General features: G+C 43.3%; 1 protein-coding gene across 2 annotated transcripts; it reads right to left on the minus strand.

Annotated features, from left to right (window-relative positions):
- Positions 1–9,171: 9,171 nt before the first annotated feature.
- Hspd1 (heat shock protein family D (Hsp60) member 1) lies at positions 9,172–18,576 on the minus strand. Of its 2 annotated transcripts, none has more exons than XM_069995719.1 (12): positions 18,490–18,576; positions 17,230–17,405; positions 15,854–16,106; positions 15,100–15,182; positions 13,513–13,608; positions 12,826–12,919; positions 12,003–12,171; positions 11,391–11,490; positions 10,771–11,016; positions 10,301–10,475; positions 9,890–10,068; positions 9,172–9,794 (listed from the first exon to the last, which is right to left on the minus strand). In XM_069995719.1, the coding sequence occupies exons 2-12, from the start codon at positions 17,401–17,403 to the stop codon at positions 9,642–9,644; spliced, it is 1,722 nt and encodes a 573-aa protein (XP_069851820.1). In that variant the 5' UTR covers positions 17,404–17,405; positions 18,490–18,576; the 3' UTR covers positions 9,172–9,641. The 2 variants fall into 2 exon arrangements, with proteins under 2 accessions (XP_069851820.1, XP_069851821.1); XM_069995720.1 differs by lacking the exon at positions 18,490–18,576 and adding an exon at positions 18,277–18,383.
- Positions 18,577–18,593: the final 17 nt, after the last annotated feature.

Below are 18,593 nucleotides of genomic sequence, written 5' to 3' on the forward strand. Positions count from 1 at the left end.
CCCAAACAAGAAATTTTATTTGTTTTCCTTTTTGGGGTTCCTGGGCTTGGGACTTGAACTCAGGAGCTGGGCACTGAGCCTGAGTTTCATTTTACTCTAATATTTGAGCCACAGCTCCATGTATAGCTTTTTGGATAGTTTATTTGGAGGTGTCTCAGACTTTTCTGTCCAGGCTAGCCTTAGATCTCAGCTTCCTGAGTAGCTAGGATTACAGGCATGAGCCACTGGTGCCTGGCTTGAAATTTGTTTTGCAGGACAGTCAGATAGGGTTGGACATAAGCCATTAGGGGTAGGTGATGACAGTTGAGTCCAATTATATTTTTGGTCAGGGTATGTTAAAATTATCCAGTAGATAGTGAGACTCCCTCAGTTTGGAGAAAGAGAAAGTTTTTGGGTTTGTTGGAGGTAGAGAATGAGGGAGAAGTAAAACACATTTTTAAGAGTTCCTAAAAACAGTACAGGGGTTAAAGTAGGAATCCTTCATGCAGATAAGAGTTTGCTGATTGAAGTCACATAGCACCGAGAGAATGAGTCCAGTGATGAGGGATTTGTCAAACAAAATTGAGTTTTGAAGCTGGGAGCCGGTGGCTCACGCCTGTAATCATAGCTACTCAGGAGGCTGAGATCTGAGGATCATGGTTCAAAGCCAGCCCAGGCAGAAACATCCATGAGACCATTTTTTTTTTGGGGGGGTCTGGTCGTGGGGCCTGAACTCTGGGGTCTGGCCTGGGCGCTGTCCCTCAACTCTTGAGCTCAAGGCTAGCACTCTACCACTTGAGCCATAGCGCCACTTCCAGCTTTTTTTTTTTTCTTCTGCTTATGTGGTGCTGAGGAATCGAACTCAGGGCCTCATGCAAGACAAGCACTCTACCACTGAGCCAACTTCCCAGTCCCATGAGACTTTTATCTCCAATAAACCACTCAGAAAACCAGAATTGGCACGCTGTGGCTCCAGCGGTAGAGCACTAGCCTTGAGCAAAAGAAGCTCAGGGAGAGTACCCAGGCCCTGAGTTCAAGCACCAGAACTAGCAAAAATAAAAAAATAAATGGAACTTGCTACAGTATGTTGAAAATGGAAGGCAGGGTTGACTTTGGGTGTCTAGGAGTGGCTCGGACACAAATCCCACAGTCCTTATATTTAATTACTGTGAGTTGAGGATTTGAAGAGCATCTTGAGTGGTGTGAGAAGACCCGCAGTGTCAGTAATTAGGCAAAGGAAGGTGATGATATGGAAAGGAAGCAAGTTAGGGTGTGAGATGGTTAGGGTCGGGTTTAGAGAATTTAAATGCCAGCATTGTGTGATGTGTGCCAGGCAGCAATCCCAGGGGATTGAACTGCAAACGTGGTAGATGAATCCCACTTGTAATAATGCCTACATATAAAAAAGTAGAGAGCTAGACGGTAGATAAATAAGGGACATAAGGAATTTATTTTTATTTTATTTATTTATTTATTTATTTATTTATTTATTTTTGGGTCTAGTCGTGGGGCCTGAACTCTGGGCCTGGGCACTGTCCCTCAGCTCTTCAGCTCAAGGCTAGTGCTCTACCACTTGAGCCACAGCACCACTTCTGGCTTTTTTCTTTTTGCTTATGTGGTGCTGAGGAATCAAACCCAGGGCCTCAGGCATGCAAGGCAAGTGCTCTACCACTGAGCCACCTTCCCAGCCCCAGGAATTTTTTTTTTTTTTTTTTTTTTTGTCGGTTGTGGGACTTGAACTCTGGGCCTGAACGCTGTCCCTCAGCTCTTCAGCTCAAGGCTAGAGCTCTACCACTTAAGCCACAGCACCACTTCCGCCTTTTTCTGTTTATGTGGTGCTGAGGAATTGAACCCAGGGCCTCATGCATGCAAGGCAAGCACTCTACCACTGAGCCACCTTCCCAGCCCCCCCAGGAATTTTTTTTTAAAAGGGGGGTTGGAGGAGAAAGTTCTGGGTGGAAGAGGAGATTTAAATGCTGGTATGTACATGAGAATTGATGCACATAAGTACTACATACACTGTTAGTGCTATTAGGCCTTCTTTGTGTGTGCTTATTATTGAGGCACACAAATTCAGATTTTCAATTTCACGAAAGTGTTTTTTTCTTTTGTTGGTTGTGGGGCTTGAACTCTGGGTCTGGGAGCTGTCCCCCAGCTCTTCAGCTCAAGGCAAGCGCTCTACCACTTCTTGTTTTCTGGTGGTTAATTGGAGATAAGACTCTTGGATTTTCCTGCTTGGGCTGCCTTTGAACCATGATCCTCAGATCTTAGCCTCCTGAGTAGCTAGCATTACAGGTATGAATCACTGGCGCCAGTGAAAGTATTTTCTTTAGATACTTGGTTTCACTGACTGCTTCAGCATTGACATTCACATCTAACCCAGTTTTGAAAATCATCAGGCTAGAACTGCTGTTGTTTGTGAGGACTAGCAAGATAAGCCTAGGTTATTTGCCCCCAGACTTGCTTTTCAGAGTTTTGGGTCCTCATAAGGCCAAAGTCCAGCAGGGAGTATCTCAGTTGCACTGGAAACTTCTATTTCTTTCAATCTTTTTTGAAATACAATTATGACTTTTAAGATGCTGTGGTTCCTTTCCTCTTGATTACTCTTCCGTTTTCAAGGTGATCCGGGTACATTTCCATGTGTACAGCTGTCTGATCAGTGTTTGCTTCTCCCTTCCTCCACTTTCTCTTGTTCAGGCTCATACATTTGTTACATCATATTCTGGAAATTTTTACAAAGACCAACCTTTGTTTAAACAAATCCATTCTTCCCAGAAAGAATGAAATTTTGCCTTCATACTAAGGCCATTCTACCCTGTGGTTTTGTTTTGATTGGCTAGATATGTCTGGAGTGGGTTTCCTCAGGGGATCCTATTTCCTAGACTGTAGTCACTAGCTTTAATCTTAACTAATTTGATGCTTTAATTGTAACTACCTTGATTCCTTTTTTATGTCAGTCTTTGGCTTGTACTCAGGGCCTGGTGCTTTCTTTTTTTTTTTTTATGGGGCCTGAACTCTGGGCCTGGGCACTGTCCCTCAGCTCTTTAGCTCAAGGCTAGTGCTCTAGCACTCGAGTCATAGCACCATTTCTGGCTTTTTCTGCTTATGTGGTGCTGAGGAATCGAACCCAGGGCCTCATGCATGCAAGGCAAACACTCTACCACTGAGCCACCTTCCCAGCCCAGGGCCTGGTGCTTTCAAACCTAGTGGTCTACCAGTTGAACCTCAGCTCCCCCTTTGGCCTTTTAGTAGAATCAAAGAATCTCATGGACTTTCCTGATTGGTCTGGCTTTGAACTGTGATCTTCAAATCTCTCTTGTCTTTTCAGCTTAATGCGAGCACTCTACTGCTTGAGCCACAGCACCACTTCTGGTTTTCTAGTGGTTTATTGGAGATAAGGGTCTCTCAGCCTTTCCTACCCAGGCTGGCTTTGAACCAGGATCCTCAGGTCTCAGACTCCTGAGTAGCTAGGATTACAGGTGTAAGCCACCAGCGCCCGACTCTATTTTTTTAAATGGGTCGTTGGGTTGAACTCTAGGCCTGGGCACTGTCTCTAAGCTTCTTTTGCTCAAGGCTAGTGCTCTACCACTTACGCTATAGCACCACTTCTGACGTTTTCTGTTTATGTGGTGCTGAGGAATTGAACCCAGGGCTTCATGTATGTAAGGCAAGCACTCTACCATTGAGCCACCTTCCCAGCCCCTTTCTTGTCTTCCTGAGTAGCTAGGATTACAGGGGTGAACTACCAGTGCTAGGCTACCATCTTTTCTGTCCTAGGGCTTGAACTCGGCCTGGGTACTATCTTTGAACTTCTGTATCAAGGCCAGTGCTCTACTACTTGAGTTACAGCTCCATTTTCAGCTTTTTAATGGTTTGTTGGAGATAACAGTCTCATGGACCTTTCCTCCCTGGGGTGGTTTCAAACCTCAATTCTCAGAACTCAGCCTCTTGAGTAGCTAGGATTACAGGTGTGAGCCATTAGTGCCTGGCTTCATCTTGATATACCCTCTTTAGAGTATCTCAAGAATGGAGCTGGGAAGGTGGCTCAGTGGTAGAGTGCTTGTCCTTGCATGCATGAGGCCCTGGGTGCTGATTCCTCAGCACCACATAAGCAAAAAAAGCTAGGAGTGGTGCTGTGGCTCAAGTGGTAAGAGTGCTAGCCTTGAGCCGGAGAGCTAAGGGATAGTGCCCAGGCCCAGAGTTCAGGCCCACAACCGACAAAACAAAAACAAAAAATATCTCAAAAATTTTGCCATTGCTTGGTAAGCTGTACTTTTCACAATAGATGCTATTGTCTACCTTATGAGAGGGATTGGATTCATTTTTTTTCTTTTTTTTTTTTTGTGGGTCGTGGGGCCTGAATTCTAGGTCTGGGCGCTTTCCCTCAGCTCTTGAGCATAAGGCCAGCAACTCTACCATTTGAGCTACATACAGCACCACTTCCCGCTTTTTCTGTTTGTGTGGTGCTGAGGAATCAAACCCAGGGCCTCATGCATGCAAGGCAAGCACTCTACTACTGAGCCACCTTTCCAGCCCCAGATTCCTTTTCATAGTTAATTTGCCATGTGACTCAAATTTATTGACTGAATTGATCTAATCTGAGGCCTCATACATGCCTGGTAACTACTCTGCAACTGAGTTATATCTCCACAGCTTTCAAATTTTTGGGGGTGTGGGGGGCAGTCCTGGGGTTTGACTCAGAGCCTGGCCACTGTCCCTGAGCTGCTTTTGCTCAAAGCTAGCATTCTACCACTTGAGCCACACTCTGAGACTTTTTTGGGTCCTGTCCTGGGGTCTGAACGCCGTCCCTCAGCTTTTCAGCTCAAGGCTAGCACTCTCACTGAGTTACCTTCCCAGCCCCTGTGAGACTCTTTTTTTAATTTTTATTTATTTATTTATTTATTTATTTATTTTGGGTCTGGTCGTGGGGCCTGAACTCTGGGCCTGGGCACTATCCCTCAGCTCTTCAGCTCAAGGCTAGCGCTCTACCACCTGAGCCACAGTGCCACTTCTGGCTTTTTCTGCTTATGTGGTGCTGAGGAATCGAACCCAGGGCCTCAGGCATGCAAGGCAAGCATTCTACCACTGAGCCACCTTCCCAGCCACCCCCCCCACCCCCCGTGAGACCTTTATCTCCAATAAAAACTAGAAAACCGAAGTGGTGCTGTAGCTTAAGTAGTAGGGCATTAGCCCTGAGCTGAAAAGCTGAGGGACAGTGCCCAGGCCGAGTTCAGCTCCCATGAGAGAGAGAGCGAGAGAGAGAGGGAGAGAGAGAGAGAGAGAGAGAGAGAGAGAGAGAGACAGACAGACAGACAGACACACACACACACACACACACACACACACACACACACACATTGCTTATATAATTTATAGGGCAAGTTTGCTGGGCAAAATAATTCACACACACACACATGTTGCTTATATAATTTATAGGGCAAGTTTGCTGGGCAAAATAATTTCTCAACCCACTGCACTTAGTAATATATTTCCCTAATCTAAAAACTTCCTATCACTCACTGTGAATATTTTTAAATCCATGTGGTACTAATTTTGTATCTTTTTTTCTAATAACCTATAGGTTAGCCTCATAAGCTAAAAACCATTACTGTACCTGGTGCTGGTGGCTCATGACTGTCATTCTACTTTATCAGGAAGCTGAGATAGGATCATGGTTCAAAGCCAATCTGGGCAGCAAAGTGAGACTCTTCCTGTGGTTTTAAGTGGTAGAAAAGTGAGACTCTTCCTGTGGTTTTAAGTGGTAGAGTTTAAATTCAAGCCCCATGACTGACAAAACAAAACCCCAAAACATCCAGTCTTTGACTACTACTCAGTCATTTGAATATTCTGTTTACATGAAATTTATTTGGTCTCCTGTCTAATTGTCAGTCCTGTTTCTAACCCAACCAACTTACCAAAAGAAAGGTATTTTAGATATAGGAGTTCAAGTGACTCTGGCCTAGGAAAAAGTCCTGTGAAATAGCTGTTTGGCCTTGAACTCATGATTCTAGTCTCTTGAACACGTCACTACAGTGGGCTTTTCATCTGTAGTAACAGACCTCCCTCCCCCAACCCTTCTATTCTGTCTAAACTATATAGTTCAAGATAAGTCAACCAATAACTTCTGCTTCCTTACCTTATGGTGGCATTCCATGTCCATACTGATAAAACTGCAGTCCTTTACCACCCAAAACCAGTCCTGATTCTACAGCTCCAAGAGAGCACAGCCTTGTGTAAGTGAAAAGCAAAAACTGTCTTAGATATTATACAAGGTCTTGCCTTCAGTTTATAATCTGGTAAAATTTAGAAAGGAACATCTTTATAGGTAAAATGTGTACCAGTTTAAATTTTGTTACATCTTTATAGGTAAAATATGTACTGCTTTAAATTTTCTGTTACTGGGGCTTAAACTCAGGGTTCTTGTTTGTTTAGCTAGCATTCTAGCACTAGCTTTTTGCTGGTTATTTTGGAGATTGGAGTGTTACTGAGTTTTCTGCTGGGGCTGACTTTGAACTGCAGTCTCCCAGATCTCTATCCTCTGGGCCAATAAGTTACAGATATGAGCTACTTCTGCCTGGCCATATTAGTTTTAAAAGTAATCTACACTTGTCAGGTGCTGGTGGCCTGTGTATCCTAGCTACTCAGGAGGCTGAGTTTTTTGTTTTTTGGGTCCAGTCGTGGGGCCTGAACTCTGTTCCTCAGCTCTTCAGCTCAAGGCTAGCACTCTACCACTTGAGCCACAGCGCCACTTCCGGCTTTTTTCTTTTTGCTTATGTGGTTCTGAGGAATCGAACCCAGGGCCTCAGGCATGCAAGGCAAGTGCTCTACCACTGAGCCACCTTCCCAGCCCCTCAGGAGGCTGAGTTTGAAGCCAGTCCTGGCACAGTCTGGAATTCACTTAAAATCACAAGTAGAAGTGTGGCTTAGGTGGTAGAGCACTAGATCTGAGTGAGAAAGAAACCTAGGGCCCTAAGTTCAAGCCCCAGTACCAGCATAGAATTGAGCTAGAATCTCATTACTTTTACACTATTAAAAACAAAGGTGAAGTAGGTTGGAGTCAAGTGTTGCCTGACGTAGTATGTACAAGTCCTTTGGTAAGATCTAATACTACAAATTAAGTCACCACTAGGTTGTACTTATCAAGTTTATAATTTTCTCACTTTCCATGAATGCTGTACATATCACCCAAAGTGGAAGAAATAGTTACACTGTCAGAGGTTGTAGAATCCACAAACTCTATAGACCAAGGTAACGACAATTTGCCTTGTTAAAATGTGTTTGTAACTTTAAGCATCACTATCCTACAATACTGTTAAATTTGTGAAATTCATGTAATCATTTAATCTCAATAAAAATTAATTTTTAAAAAACTCACAGGAGAAATTTTTACCAGCTATGCATCAGACAAGAGCTTCATATCTAAAATATACTTGAGTTAAAAAACCCTCCCCCGCCACAAATAATTATTCAGTTAAAAAATGGGTAGGATGCTGGGCACCGGTGGCTCACACCTGTAATCCTACCTACTCAGGAGGCTGAGATCTGAGGATCATGGTTCAAAGCCAGCCCAGGCAGGAAAGACCATACGACTCCTATCTCCAATAAACCACTAGAAAACCGGAAGTGGTGCTGTAGCTCAAGTGGGAGAGCGCTTGCCTTGAGCTGAAGAGCTGAGGGACAGCGTCGCCCAAGTCCCACGAATGACAAAAAAAAAAAAAAGCCAAAAGTGGCGCTGTGGCTCAAGTGGTTGAGCTGAAGAGGTGAGGGACAGTATGGAGGCCCAGAGTTCAGGCCCCACAACTGGAAAAAAATAAAATGGGTAAGAATGGCCAATAGACTCATGAAGAAATGTTCAACACCTCTGGTCATAAAAGAAATGCAAATCAAACATTGAGTTTCTACCTCATCCCAGTTAGAATGGCCATTATTAATTGACAGTAACAAATACTGGTGTAAATGTGGCCCAAGGGAAATTTTATTATACAGTTGATTGGAATGTCAACTTGTCCAACCACTGGAAAATAGAGGTTCCTCCAAAGACTAAACATAGAGGCTTCCCTAACCTGGCAATTCCACCCTGGGCATTTATGCAATAGACCACAAACAAGGCCACACTGAAGCTACCAGTACAACCAGAACTGCAGTATTGTTTACCATGGCCAAGATAGGGAATTAACCCAGATGCTTTTCAGTGGACAAATGGATCAAGAAAATGTGGTATATAAATATAATTCTACTCATCCATGATCTTACCATTTGTATGGAAATGGAGACTTGGAAAAAAGGAAACCAGATCCCAAATAAAGGTTACATGGCATTCCCTCATTTGTGGTGACTAGAATGTGCCTATAAATAAGTAAACACACTGGTTGAAAATATATACTGGAGCATTCTCAGACTTTCTTCTCCTGAGAGGGTAACAAAGATACAATAGCTACCTGTATCTGGTCACAAAAAAATCTAATACCACAAGCCACCATTAGGTTGTACTTTTTCAGTTCAAGGCAAGCACTCTACTGCTTGAGCCACAGCACCACTTCTGGTTTTCTAGTGGTTTTCATTGGAGATAGTTTCACTCACTTTTCTGTACAGGCTGGCTTTAAACTGTGATCCTCAGATCTCAGTCTCCTGAGCAGCTAGGATTACAGGAGTGAGCCACCAGTGCCCGGCTTTCTTTCTCCCTTTCTATGGTGTACTTTCCACTGAAACATCCCCCCACTCTTTTTTTTGGGTCCAATTGTGGGACCTGAACTCTGGGCCTTGGCGCTGTCCCTCAGCTCTTCAGTTTAAGGCTAGTGCTCTACCACTTGAACCATAGCACCACTTCCGGCTTTTTGCGTTTCTCTTATGTGGTGCTGAGGATTCGAACCCAGGGCATGAAACATCCCTTTTTAAAGGACATATGTGCTTCATGGTGCAAACGCATATTAAATGTTTTGAAGCTAGAACCATAGTTCCTACAAGAATGCCAAGCTCACCTTTGGCAGCCAGAAATCAACATTCCCAACATGGTTCCCACAAAACTCATCACAAATTCAGTCTGCCAGAAACAAGAAAATACCACAAATATAGTTGAAGACTTAAGTGGTAGAACAAGTCTGTTTGACAAAGCAAGGTGTTTTAATTGAAGACTCCTGTGCCTTTTAATTGGTTTTGTCATATTTTATGGGCCATGGAAAAAACAGACAACTATTAACTTTAAAACAAAATTTTTATTACACAAAGTTTGTCACATAATTGGATTTCTCTCTACTTTATACACAATTATTCTTACTCTCCACAGAAAGGCTGCTTCTGAACTTCTCATCTGGTGATGGCAAGCACTAAAATCCTGATTTTAACAGAATAGTAGTAGAAATGCCTCAGTGATTTGAGTTGAAAGCAGTACATTGGTACATGGCTCTTGCACCCAGTATCAGGAATGTACAAATGTCTTTTATTCAAAAATACAAAATAAATTATCTGTAGGCATGGACAATGACAGCAGTAAACCATTATATATTGTCAACTGAAACCAGTAACTGATGGTTATAGTGATTTTATCAGCCAGCCTTTTCTCCAGTCATTTTCATTAACCGACTTCTCTGAAGTTATTGGTGAGGAACCCTGTCTTGAGTTTCCTGTCACAGTTCATCAATAATGGTAAAGCACTACTCTGGGAATTAGAACATGCCACCTCCCATACCACCTCCCATTCCACCCATTGCACCCATTGCAGGATCCTTCTCTTCTTTAGGAATTTCTGTGACTACAACTTCTGCTGTAGTTAGCAGTGAAGCCACACCAGCAGCATCCAATAAAGCAGTTCTTACAACCTAGAAAAAAATTTAATGAATGGTAAAATGAGGCAACACTTAATGAAAATTTTATCCCTTAGGGTTGTTAAATGGCTTTAGCAAGTATTATTTACCTTTGTTGGATCAATGATTCCTTTTTCCACCATATTCACAAAATCTCCAAGCATAGCATCATAACCAACTTCTGAGGAACTCTGCAGAATTCTCTCAACTATCAAAGATCCTTCAACACCTGCATTCTTAGCAATGGTCATTGCAGGAATTTTGAGTGTTCTTTTAATAATTTCAATACCTACAAAGAAAATTTTAGCAAATTCATTTTGGCTCTATAAAATAACTTTTGTGACATCAAATTCTCTATATACTTCCCCCTTGAAAAATGTGATAAATTAGCTCCCTCTAAGTATAGGCACTACTTTGTTACTCAGAAAATTATGTTGTTCCATTTAGGGATCAGCAATATCATTACTCTCATAGAAGATTAAAAATTAACTACCAACACACTTGAAAGGTAGTTTTCTTACCGATTTTTTGATCTTCATTAGCAGGTGTTAATTTGTCCAAGGCTGGAATGCACCGAAGCAGAGCACAGCCACCGCCTAGAACAATGCCTTCTTCAACTGCTGCTCTTGTAGCATTCAGGGCATCTGTAACTCTGTCTTTCTTTTCATTCACTTCGACATCACTTGTCCCACCAACCTACAGATCAATGTAGTTCCAGTTAGTATGGCCTCCAACATTAAATGTTGACTGTGCCAAAGAACTTATTTAAAAAGCACTTAGTTTTTATAAAAAAGTTCATTATTTGTCCTACCAATGACTACCTTAACTGATGTCTTAGTACCATCTCCCCTGACCCCAACAACTTACCCACAATAATTTCACCAAGATCAATTACATGAGTTAAATCCTCACAAATTTTCATACCGAACTCATCATGTACTGGTTTATTGGGCTATCACAGAAAAAGATTGTCAATAACAATAAAATTTACCTTTAGGACAGCCACTCCATCCGAAAGTTTTGCCAGTCGTTCATTCAGTTTTTCCTTTTCATATTCACTAGTTGTGATATCCAACTGTTCGACAATTTCTTGAATACGCTTTTCAATTTGAGCTTTGTCACCTTTTCCTTTCAAAAGCATGGCATCATCTTTGGTCACAATAACTTCCCCAACTTTTCCTAAGTCATGAGGCTGAACGTCTTCAAGATTTAGCGTCAACCCCTCTTCTCCAAATACCTACATAGAAACATAATTTGTGAAATACTAAAGATTTCAAAACCATTGCTAGTCTAGAAGATCTCAATACACAGTACCAACTAGCAAGAGCATTATATACAAAAGAGATACCTAAGGGCTATCATTGGTAGCATTAGCACTAGATCTTAAGCCTAATTAAATTGTACATCGTTTCTGGGCCCTAAGTTCAATCAAACCCAAGGACCAGGGTGTGCATACACATACATACACAATTATTATGCCCATCTTAGAATATACTCAAGGAAAGACCTTAATTTAATCCCTATCTCCAAATATCCAACAAAAATAATACCTACATTTAAACTATTTTAGATCCTACATTCATTAAACCAGTATCACAATGTTTTACTTACTGCACCACCAGTTGCAATCGCCATATCTTTAAGCTGGTTCTTTCTGTTGTCACCAAAACCTGGAGCTTTGACTGCTACAACCTGAAGACCAACTTTGAGCCTGTTAAAGTCAATGTTGAGATTTAAATGGAGTAAAAACATCTACTTCTAGTTTTCTTAAAGTTCTGATACTACTGAGATCACTCTGGGCCACCCATTAACTCATTTAGGTTAAAACAACCACTGAATATACCCACAGGCAGTTGCTCACTAAAATTTTGCTCTAAGCAAAATTAGCACTCTAAGAGTTTTGGCACCCACATACTTTACAGCCGTCAGGGTACTCCTCAGAAAGAAACAAAGGTAGCATGAGAAAGGTAGCATGAATCACACCTGAAAACTATAACCTTAAATAATGTGGAGGTACATAGTTTAAACCTTTCAACTAGATCCAGGGACCAGTGGGAGACAGAACTGAGCACTGAGACTACAAAAAGCCAGAAGTGGAACCTTAAAGGGTAAAACACCAGTCTTGAGCAGAAAAAGCCAAGTGAAGTTCTGCCAAGGCTCTGAATTCAAGGTCCACTACTGGCATTGACTAAAAAAATACCTAGAAATGTGAAACAGCGATACCTATTTAAAACCAGCGTACTCAGAGCTTCTCCATCAACATCTTCGGCAATTATGACCAAAGGCTTACGGTGAGCATTGGCAATTTCAAGAGCAGGTACAATGGACTGTACACTTGAAATTTTCTTTTCACTTAGCAGAACATAGGCATCCTGGAATTCACATTTTTGACCTGCAAAAACAGCATTCATTTCAAAGCATAGAGAAGACGAATAAATTAAACCACTCATCTGGGTGCGCTGTTGGCCTGTAATACTAGCTACTCAGAAGACAGGTCTGAGGATAATGGTTCCAAGCCAGTCTGGGTAGAGTCCATGAGACTCTTATCTCCAATTAATCACAGAAAAAGCTAGAAGTGGCAATATGACTCAAGTGGTAGAATGTCAAGCTTGAGCAACAGGAGCCCAGAGGTAGCACCCAGGCCCAGACTTGTCAAGCCCCAGGACCAGCAAAAAATTAAAAAATAACCACTCTGGGGCTGGGAATGTGCCTTAGTGGTAGAGTGCTGATCTAGCTAGCATGCATGAAGCCTTGGGTTTAATCCTCAGTACAACACAAACAGAAATAGCCAGAAGTGGTGTTGTGGCTCAAGTGGTAGAGGGCTAGCCTTGAGCTTAAAAGCAGCTCAGGGACAGTGTCCAGGCCCTGAGTTCAATACCCAGGACTGACCTCCCCCCCACCAAAAACAATAAAAAAAAAAACCACTTAGATGCGTTTCTTTTATATTTACTTAACAATTTTTGGAACTCTATATAAAGTTTTCTCAGATATGTCTACATTTGACAAATACTAACAATGTATTTTTCACAGACTGATTTATTCTTACCTTTTGATGTATTAATAAAGTATGGAGAAATATATCCACGATCAAACTTCATGCCTTCAATAATTTCCAATTCATCATTCAGTGTTTTTCCATCCTATGAAATAAATTTCAAGAATCAACATAAGCTAGGAATTATAGACTCAAACTAAAAAAAACTAGACCACATAGGTCACAAAAGATCCTTCAAGTAACATGCAAATGCTCCAAAGCACCCAACTCCACTTAGCAAAGCTCCTAAGAACTTGATATTAGAGAAACTCCTAATGGTTAATATGGATTCATTCCATAAAACCGAAGATGATTCACAGAAAACTCAGCCAGTATACTCTCCATCAATGCTGAGGTCAGACACAATGGAAAGAAATATATTACTGCCTTAACATACAGACTGAAATTTTCTATTGGAAAATCAGTCTTGAGAATCATCTCAGTTTCATCAAAAACACATTTGTGAAGTACACACACACACACACTTGTGGAAATGTTGCCATGGAATGCCTTCTTGCACAACTAATGTATACTAATAGGAAAAATATTTTGGTTAAAAACAAAAAATCCTTATCAGCTAGGTGTGGCAGCATGCACTTGATTGAATACTTCTAGCTACTCAGGAAGCTGAGGTGGGAGAATCACCTAAGTCCAGTTTGGGTCTCAAAAATAAATTAAAAAAAAAAAAAGTGTACTTGCCTTTACAGTGATGACACCCTTTCTTCCTACTTTTTTCATTGCATCAGAAATGATATTGCCAATTTCTTTGTCTCCATTTGCAGAAATTGTAGCAACCTGAAATAACAAATTACTCTTTTAAATGCATACTGTTAATGTTCTATTATTTTTCAGACTAACTTCTAAACTGTTAAGTTTCCAGGGCAAGAGAAATTTATGGTGTAATAGCTCCTCCCCATCCCCCCAGTCCTGGGGCTTGAACTCAGGGCCAGGGCATTATCCCTGTACTTCTTTTGCTGAAGGCTAGCACTCTACCACTTGAGCCACAGTGCTACTTCCAACTTTTTCTGCTTATGGGGTACTGAGGAATGGACCCAGGGCTTCATGCATGCTAGGCAAACACTCTATAACAATGCCACATTCCCAGTACATTGTGTAATAATTTTAATGAAATATGGTTTCTTTTCCCTGTGGCATATGGATCAATCCCAGGGCTTCATATATACCATGCAAGTATAATGCCATGGAACCTCATTTATAGCCCTTCAAGCTTTTGCAACTAATTATTTGGCTAAATTACATAAAACGCACAAAAAGCTATTCTTAGACAAACTAGTAAAAAAATGAACTTCATATTTTCCTTTAACAAATGGTGATGCTACAATCAAGTTATGTGATGGCCAATCAAGGCTGTAACATTATTAAGGTACTTGCTTAACATGTGCAAGACCTGAGTGTTTTTGCTTTTTTTTGTCAGTTGTGGGGCCTGAAACCTGTACCTGGGAACTGTCCCTGAGCTCTTCAGCTCAAGGCTAGTGCTCTACCACTTGAGCCAGGCTTTTTCTGCTTTTGTGGTGCTGAGGAATTGAACCCAGGGGCTCATGCATGCAAGGCAAGCACTCTACAAGCCACCTTCCTAGCCCCAAGACCCGAGTTTCTAAAGTGGAGTAGAAAGTACATTTGATAATGAAAAAGAACATCTTTGCAGATATACAAATCTAGTTATGCAGAACTAAAAAAAGCAAATTATGATCACTGAATTCTCTTTAAATACAATATGGAGAATAAATGCTTCCCCAGTTAATGACTAGAATTATGCTGATGTCCAAAATTTTTTTTTGGTTGATCATGGGGCTTGAACTCTGGGTCTGGGCCCTCAGCTCCTCAGCTCAAGCCTAGTGCTCTACCCCTTGAGCCACAGTGCCACTTCAGGCTTTTTTCTATTTACATGGTGCTGAGGAATGGAACCCAGAGCTTCATGCATACGAGGCAAGAACTCTACCACTGAGCCACCTTCCCAGCTGTCCCTGAGCTTTTATGCTTAGTGGTTAGCACTATCACTTTGGGCTACAGCATCACTTCCTTATTAATTTTTAAAATTTATGTCTTTTTTTTTTTTGGGGGGGGGGTTCGGTCTTGGGACTTGAACTCGGCCTGGGTGCTGTCCCTCAGCTCTTCAGCTCAAGGCTAGCGCTCTACCACTTGAGCTACAGCGCCACTTCCGGCTTTTTTCTTTTTGTTTATGTGGTGCTGGGGAATCCAACCCAGGGCCTCAGGCATGCAAGCTCTACCACTGAGCCACGTTCCCAGCCCTCATTACGTCTTTACCTGAGCAATTTCTTCGGGAGTTGTCACAGGTTTAGACTGCTGCTTAAGTTCAGCAATGACTGCATCAACAGCTAACATCACACCTAGTTCAAAAATATAGGCCATTACAATGTATATTCTTTTGTCTTCTAAGGAGAGTTGAAATTTTAAGATTTATGTTGTATTCAAATGTTTGTTTTTTAAAAATTAGATCTATACAGTTTATGTGCCCCTGACAATCATATCACCAGAAGGCTAAACTACACATGAGATATGAACTTTAAAGTGGCTCATGCTTATTATCCTAGCTACTCAGGAGGCTAAAATCTCAGGATCACAATTTGAAACTAGCCTAGGCAAGAAAGTCTATGAGACACATCTCTAATAAAAATTACACAGAAAAGCCAGAAAAGGAGCCCAGGGACAGCGCCCAGTTCCATACTTCAAGCCCCAGAAAGGAAGGCAAAAAGAAAGTTAAATCAAGAAAATCATGGTTGTCTATAGTTTTAACAATAACATCAGTTTAATTGATCCTCTATAAATTATCCCTAATTTTGTGTCACCCAATATCTTACCCCTAATATCTTAACTTGGTTGACATAATACTGAGTCCCATGGAGTTTCTTGCCCAGGCTGGCTCTGAAAGGTAATACTCGGATCTCAGCCCCCTGATTACAGGTAATCCTGATTACAGGTGAGAGCCACTGGTGGTCTGGCTAATACTCTTACTTTCAACATTATGAATTTGTGTTTTACTGACAAAAGACATCCTTACCTCTTCTGATTTCTACTGGATTAGCACCTTTGCTAATCTTCTCAAAGCCTTCCTTGGCAATAGAACGGGCCAGAACAGTAGCAGTGGTGGTACCATCCCCAGCCTCTTCATTTGTGTTGTTGGCAACATCTTGAACAAGCTTTGCTCCAATATTTTTATATTTATCCTTTAAATCAATTGACTTTGCAACAGTAACACCATCTTTTGTTACTTTGGGACTTCCCCAACTCTGCTCAATAATCACTGTTCTTCCCTGTAATGGTCGAGGGGAAAAAAAAACCAAAACTGTGACAAAAACCAGACTGTATTTATTTTAAAAAGCAATCTTCAACAGATGACATCCACTTGAAAGCCTCAACTTAAGTCATATCATTTTAATCAGTCCTGCAACATGAATTTCAAGGGCAAGTTCACCAACATAATTTGTCTACAGACAAAATGACCTCTGCTCTGCCAAGAGCATTAATTGCTAGGAATAAAGGATGCCATCTTAGGATGGCACAGAAGGCAAAGTACACAATCTAGAAGATCCTTCACACCATTTATACTTTCTTTGGTAAGTTCCTGCTATCTTTCAAAGTAATATAATTTGCCTACAATTTCCTCACTTAACACTGACCATAGAGGCAAAAACAAAGCAATACTCTTCCAGTTTTATTCAAAATGAAACCAGGCATGGTACAAATAGTACTGGCAACTTTTGGATTTGAGCCAAGCTTCTACTGCTGAACTGTGCAAAATGCATTAAGTAACTGATACTTGTACTACCAATCTGAAATGAATCATCACTTGCCTGTGTACCAGTTAGAAGCGTCTCAAAATATACTCATTAAATGACAGTTAAATAGGCTCTGCACTGAAAAATGGCAAAAGACATTAAGTATACTATGTACAGGAGGAGGAAATGAGAAGCTAAATAAATTACATTTTTACACAATATAGACGAAGAATTTCAAAATGCATATTTTGTTAGGTGTGCAATATACAAAAAACTTAGCATCCATAAGGATGTGACTAAGGTATGCTAAATTTAAACTATTTTTCTATTCATGACACTAACTACTGGGAAAGGGCCCAAAATGTCATTCAAGCAAGATTACTTTTTTCTCAAGTTTAAGAATCAACTTTGAGCTGTAAGTTACTATCCGATTACATCATATTGGACAAAAAGGTTTCATCAATCTAGCCAAGGCGGTTAAGACCATTTGTGTAAGGAAAAAAAAAAGACAGAAAATCCCTAAAACCTTGAGCTCATACAAATTGCTTTCTCATTTAAAAAACTCATAAAGTATTGTTACAAAGCTGCGTGACTACATCAAGAAAACGTTGTACCTTTTATACAAGATTATAAAAAAAAAGATTAAAGAGTACTATACCTTTGGCCCCATTGTAACAGCTACAGCGTCGGCTAAAAGGTCTACACCTTGAAGCATTAAGGCTCGGGCATCTGCACCAAATTTTACGTCCTTGGCATAAGCCCGAGTGAGTTGAGGAGCCAGTGCCCTGGACACTGGTCTCATCTGGCGAAGGACTGTCGGTAAACGAAGCATTTCTGGGGGGAGGAAACAATTACACGGTCACTACTGGCATGGTCCGGCAATCGCGGCAAAACGTGCCAACCTGTCCAGACACATGTGATGTTCGATGGGAGCCTGGCTGACCTTCGCCAACCGGTGCGCCCGGGCCAAGCGCCGCGGCTCCCGAAGACCGGTTACTGAGCGGCTACAAGAGGGCGCCCCAGGCCCGACTCGTGCGCCACACTAGCGCAAACCACAGGCAACTCCTCCCCGCGGCCCCCGCTCCCCGCGGCCCCGACCGAGTTAATCTTTCACCGCCAAAATGGCCTTCGGCGGAATCCCACTCTTCAAAAGCACCCTTGAGGACGCCCAGGCCGCGGGGATCACAGACCCGCGTGACTCGGGAGATCCCAGGGCCCGTGCAAAGCCCCGCGGGCCAGGAGCGTCCCCGAGCCTCCACGGGGGGCGACTGCAGCAGAGCGGGGGTCGGGGTCGGGGCCCGGCCCGCCGCGCGCAGCCGCACGTGTCGGCTCCCGAAGACGCCCCGAGCAAGGTCACGCGTGGAGGCGCCGCCCCGCCGCGGGCGGAGGGACCACCCGGCCCGCTGCCCCGCACTCCGCCCCGGGAGCGTGGCCCCCGACCGCCCGAGTGGCTCTAACGCCCCGACGATCCCGCAGTCCGGCCCGCCTCCCCTCCCGCGGCGGGCCGGGGCCCCGGGTCCACGCCGCCCGAGGGAACAGCCCCCGCACCGAGCGGCGAGGCCTGGCCCCGCGTGCCGAGCCTGCAAAGCCACGGGGCGAGCCGCGGGTCTCACTCTCTGGCCGGAGCGGGCCGCCCTGCGCGGGAGGAAGGCCCGCCCCAAGGCTCGCGAGTCCCGGGACGGGGCGGCGCGGGGCGGCCGCGTACCTGCGGGGCGTCGGGCGGGAGTGCACGCGGCGAGGCAGGCCGTCGGCGGCGAGTGAGGGACCGAGCGCCAGGCGCACACGGCAATGAGCCCCGAGTCCCCTCCCTCCGGCGCTCCCCCGCCCTGCGACCCGGCGCGCGCAGGCGGCCCCGCCCCCTCCCCGAGCCCGGGCCCGGCAATCGGCATGCCAGGCGGGAGCCCCGCCCCCTCCGTACCCGCGCACCGCCCGGCCCGCGGGGCTCAGCCCTCTCCGGCCGGTTTAAGCTAGTTCCTGGGCCGCGCTCCGTTCCAGAACTTTCCGGCAGGAACCGCGGTCGCC

Source organism: Dipodomys merriami, unplaced genomic scaffold, assembly GCF_024711535.1.
Source record: "Dipodomys merriami isolate MVZ:Mamm:240054 unplaced genomic scaffold, mDipMer1.0.p SCAF_49, whole genome shotgun sequence".
Lineage (NCBI taxonomy): Eukaryota > Metazoa > Chordata > Mammalia > Rodentia > Heteromyidae > Dipodomys > Dipodomys merriami.